Below are 5,304 nucleotides of genomic sequence, written 5' to 3'. Positions count from 1 at the left end.
GCATTACTTTATCAATGTCTAAAAGAGGGGAGGGTCGCCTGGGTGGCTCAGTCTGTTAGGTTAGGTGTCCGTCTTCGGTTCAGGTCTTGATCTCCGCGTCTGTGAGTTCGAGCCCCCACATCAGGTTCTGGGCTGACAACTCATAGCCTGGAGCCTGCTTCCGATTCTGTGTCTCCCTCTCTTCCTGCCCCCCACCCCCCTCATGCTCTCTGTCTCTAAAAAATGAATAAACCTTAAAAAAAAATTAAAAGATGGGGAAATACTTTGAATTCAGGGGATCTAAGACCAGTAAAACAGTAGGAGTATTAACCCATATAATGTATAAATGGTAGAGTATAAAGTCTGCCTTGATAGATTTGGCTGTGTGCTTATATGGCAGAGAGAGAGAGAGAGAGAGAGCGAGCACGTACAAGTTTTCTGATGTCTTTTCTTCTATGGGCACTCATCCCATCAGGAAAGGCTCACCTTCATAACTTCCTCTAAACCTAATTACCTCCTAAGGGCACCTGGGTGGCTCAGTTGGTTAAATCCAACTCCGTCTTAGGTCATGATCTCACAATTCATGAGTTCAAGCCCTGTGTCGGGCTCTGTGCTGAGAGCTCAAGCCTAGACCCTGCTTCAGATTCTGTGTCTCCCTCTCTCTCTCTGTCCCTACCCTGCTCCCTCTATCAAAAATAAACAAACATTAAAAAAATAAATTTAAGCCTAATTACCTCCTAAATGTGCATTTCAGACACTGTCACATTAGTAGTTAGTGCTTCACCATATGAATTTTGGGGAGAACACAATTCGGTCCACAGAAGGTACATTACAACCAAACTCCAGGGCAAAAATGACTCTGGGTAGGAGAGTGAATAGAGCAGCAGAGGAGTAATAGAGGGTAAGTACAGAAACACCCAGGGCATCCAGGTTAGCCATAACTGCCAGACTAAGGAGTTCAACAGTGTTATGTAATTGAACTTGATGAAGTTGTTAACCAAAATTCATTTGGAGTGGTATTATCAAATGTTTTAAGCAGAGTGGAAGCAGGGAGATACTGGATATAACACTACTTGTCCCTACGCGAATGTGCCATAAAGCACCTTAAGGTATGACTCATTTTATAAGAAATGTGATTCGAAATTGAGAAACGAGTGACAAATGAGTACAGCTTGATGCTAAAACATCTTAGAAATTAACTAGGGATGCAAGAAATAAACTGTATATATCATGGGGCCTCTTTCTCAAGCACACACCTAGAAATATAGAACAGTTACCATGTATGGAAAGAAGAAATTTTTTGGAGGAAGGGAGAAAGGGGGCAGTAAACTTAACAGCTGTCAATCAGAGCTGGTTTTGAGAAATCCTAAAATAGACACATGACTTGTAAGGCAAAAAGCAGTGCCACTCTGACTTGCTGACCTAGCTTTTCTCAACCACAGTATTTACAAAAATATTGATTTAAAGCCTTGTGTTAAGAAGCACAGTGATCATAACCTCATCTGTTGATCTTTTTCCTTACCTAAGACAGGAGGGACAATACTTTTTAAAATTAAATTCAAGTTCAGTAATTATAGAGCAGGCAGTGAAACTAGAAGAGGAAACAAAAAAGCTAAATACAAAATCCTCTTAATATGAAAAAGAAGTAAAAAGAAAAAGTAGTAGTTTCAGGGAAGTAGCAGAATCAAGAACTCTAAGTGACTTATTTGCATTTTTCTGCTCTTTTACTCTAAATTTCATAACTTTAAAGGAATAATCTTCAGCCTTAGAGTTTGTAAACACAACATGCAAATGGTCTGTTGGAGTTTACATTTTATTATTATTATTATTTTTTCCTGAATGGAAAGCAGTCATTGTTTTAATTCTGGTCAGGGTCCATATTTGGGCCCTTCCAGCCCTGCTGGAAGTGCCATGGTGAGTATATTTTATTTATTTTTTTATTTAAAATTTTTTTTTAATGTTTATTTATTTTTGAGAGGCAGATAGAGACAGTGTATGAGCAGGGAAGGGCAGAGAGAGAGGGAGACACAGAACCTGAAGCAGACTCCAGGCTCTGATCTGTCAGCACAGAGCCCGAAGCGGGGCTCGAACTCAGAACCACTGGATTATGACCTGAGCCGAAGTTGGACGCTTAACCAACTGAGCCATTAGGTGCCCCTATTTTTATTTTTTTATTAAAAGATTTTTTTTTTAATGTTTATCTTATAATTTTTGAGACAGAAAGAGACAAAGTGTGAACAGAGGGTGGGCAGAGAGAGGGAGACAGAATCGGAAGCAGGCTCCAGGCTCTGAGCTGTCAGCACAGGCCCCAACACAGGGGTCAAACTCATGAGCCATGATATCATGACCTAAGCCCAAGTCAGACCTTTAACTGACCTAGCCACCCAGGCACCCCATTATTTTTTAATTTATAAAACTATCAAATTTATTAAAGGAGAAATCTTACCTGGTTTTTTTTTTGAGTAAAAGTAGCTTAAAGGACAGTGCATATAAAGTGAGGAAAGAGCAATCTATATCCTTTGACACTTTTTTCTGATTTGGTAAGCAAGTAATTTTACTGGTTAGAAACGCCCATTCTTATAGCACAGGTCTCTCTCATATTTTTTTTTTCTAATTAAGAGTTTACATATTTTTCTGTATTCTCTTAGGAACTGCTAAAACCCTGAATTTTATCATTTCCATAATTTTTTTTCTCTAAGATTTTTTCCATTTTATTTTCATATATGCCTTATATTATTCTTGCAAAAATATTTTCACATGCGGACTACTAACAAAAAATAACAGGTAGAAGCATTTTATTAAGTTTGTGTGGCTATATTTAAAAATAATGTAATGTTCATTGCTATGTACCAGTAACTTCCATGACTGTTATTGATAGCTTTTGGTTGGATCATCCCCTATATATTTTTTTTCCTTTTTTGTTCTGTTCTGTCCTTTCCTCTCTTCCTTCTTTTCTTTTAATAAGATAAATACAGTTATATATACCACATGTCTGACTTAGAGGACTAGTATTAATGGATTCTGTCAGGACGATACATGTATAATCAGATTAGTCATCGTTTAAATATATTGAACAGGTTGACAATTTTACTAGATCTTCTGCTTAATCAGTTTTACCTACTTTTCATATTTTACGTTTAGTTCATTAATTTTACAAAGCTAAAGATAGTACTTTCGGGTTGAGTCAGGGGTAGGGAGGCGGTCATGGAGGCTTTCTAACACAACAAGGATCAGGGTTCTTTAGGAAACCGGGTATGGTTCATTACAATGGTCAATTACAAAAACTTGATTAACTATTTTCCCCTGTTACTTATTTATTTTTATTTGTGCGGTTCAGTGAAAACCCCAGCTCTGTAAATGTGTCATATATGCTCTTTTTGTTAATCTACATGTTTCAATGGTTTGTGCATCTAAGACTTACCTGAGATCTTGTTGAAAATATTCTTGCTACCACCTCTCTCTGCCATGAGATCCTAGCATCAGCGTCTTTTCCGGAATTTACTTTGCAATGATTCAGTTATTTTACAACTTGAGTCCCTTAAAACTAAGGAATGTAATTCAATAAGTTGTATCCACCTGTCACCAGGTATTTTGGAACTTACTTTGTATTCAGTTTCTTGAAAGAATAGAAAGCACATTTGGAGTTTCCTAGGTTTTGTGGCCCGGCCTGAACAAAACAACTAATTATAACCTAGTTTCTATAGAATTGCAAACAATTTGCAGTGTGGAGTACTGGCTGTTCACAAATTGGGACTAGCCTATATTGTTTTGAGAGATGCCTGTTCCCACTTGAGGTCCTCATGACAGGTGCTCACTCAATTCCGTTCAATGCTTATTGACCTTAGAGGAGGGTTAAAACGTTGTGTTCTAAATGTAGTTACATCTTTTCAACTTGCCCATGTCTATTTCAGAACTCACCATTTCATTATTATTATTTGTTTTGAGACTGTCGTGCAAGGAGGAAGGTAACCACTGGTGGTTGCGTTGGATTGCAGGGCGAGGCCGGCTGGTTCCTGCAGTGCCCAGGCCTGCACGGAAGCGCCCAGCAGAACTCAGCTGAGGCTACACGCTTTTCCCCCCCGCTCTGCCAGAGGGCTGAGCAGCAAAGCGCTCCCCGGGGGCATTGTGTGTGAGCTGGCCGCGGATCGCAGGCCCAGGGGGCAGCTCCACCGCAGGAGACAAGACACGCCTCAGGCCGGGCAAATTCCCGGCCCCCTCTGGCCCCAAGCCAGCAGCCGCCGCCCGCCACCTCCTCTCCCAACTCCGCTGTGGCCCCGGCCGCCCCGCCGGGCCCCGAACTCGCCCCCGCCGCGGCGCCGGCCCCTCGGCCCCCGGCGCAGGCGGCGCGGCTGGGACAGGACCGATGTGGCGCATGCGTGGTGGCGCCACCAGGCGCGGGAGCTGCGGCGGCGGGGACGGCGGCGGGGACAGCCACGGGCAGGGCCGCCCGGGCCGGGCTCGTGGGGGTAGCGGCATCGGAGGCGGCGTGGGCTGGCGAGGCCGTGCGGGCGGCGCCCGACAGCAGCTGGAGGAGCGGTTCGCAGACCTGGCGGCGAGCCATCTGGAGGCCATCCGCGCGCGGGACGAGCGGGACCGGCAGAACGCGCGGCTGCGCGAGGAGAACGCCCGGCTGCGGCTTGAAAACAGGCGGCTGAAGCGCGAGAACCGCAGCCTCTTCCGTCAGGCCTTGCGGCTTCCCGGCGAGGGCGGCGACGGGGCGGCCGCGGAGGCGGCCGGGGCCACCCCGGGCCCCGAGGAGGCCGGCACGAACCGGAGGGCGAGAGGCGACGGCCTCGAGGACGAGCCTGGCAGCCCCAGGGCCCTGAGAGCCCGGCTCGAGAAGCTGGAGGCCATGTACCGCCGGGCCCTGCTGCAGCTGCACCTCGAGCAGCGGGGGCCGCGCCCGCGTGGCGACAAGGACGAGCCGCCTTTGCGCGCACTGGAGTCGGGCCTGCGAGCCCCGGACCCGGATCCCCCAGAGCCCTGGCTGTAGCCGGAGGCCGCGGCCGGCGAGAGGCGGAGCCTCGCGCGGCCCCTCCTTCTTCGCCCGCGGCTCCCCCGCCTAGCAACGCCCCGGGCCCTGCGCCGCGGGACTGGACCGCTGAGCCCTCTGCCTGCAGCCTGCCGCCCCACGCTGCCCAGTTGGACTTGGCGTCCATCCGCCAAGGTTGAGAGGGTGCGCGGCCCCCTGGAGCCTCCCCAACCCTGCAGAACACCTGCTTCTCGCGCCTGGTGGTTTCCATGGGTTGAGGCCTAGAAACGGAGGGGCGGGTTTTACAACAAGAAACGGGTGCCCGTCAACACTTCCCAATGCCTGAACTTTTC

The 5,304-nt window shown here is 47.0% G+C and overlaps 1 protein-coding gene across 1 annotated transcript; it reads left to right on the top strand.

Moving 5' to 3' along the window:
• The first annotated feature begins 4,080 nt into the window (after positions 1 to 4,080).
• Positions 4,081 to 5,085, top strand: TUSC1 (tumor suppressor candidate 1). Its single transcript, XM_060609651.2, has one exon. The coding sequence runs from the start codon at positions 4,343 to 4,345 to the stop codon at positions 4,970 to 4,972; it is 630 nt and encodes a 209-aa protein (XP_060465634.1). The 5' UTR covers positions 4,081 to 4,342; the 3' UTR covers positions 4,973 to 5,085.
• The last annotated feature ends 219 nt before the right edge of the window (positions 5,086 to 5,304 follow it).

Source organism: Panthera onca, chromosome D4, assembly GCF_046562875.1.
Source record: "Panthera onca isolate mPanOnc1 chromosome D4, mPanOnc1 haplotype 2, whole genome shotgun sequence".
NCBI classification, from domain to species: Eukaryota; Metazoa; Chordata; class Mammalia; order Carnivora; family Felidae; genus Panthera; species Panthera onca.
Note: the sequence above shows the minus strand (reverse complement) of the source record. Positions and strands in the feature narration are given on the sequence as shown.

Coding starts and splice junctions, on each gene's coding strand:
- TUSC1 (XM_060609651.2), top strand. CDS start 4,343: ATGTGGCGCATGCGTGGTGGCGCCACCAGGCGCGGGAGCTGCGGCGGC.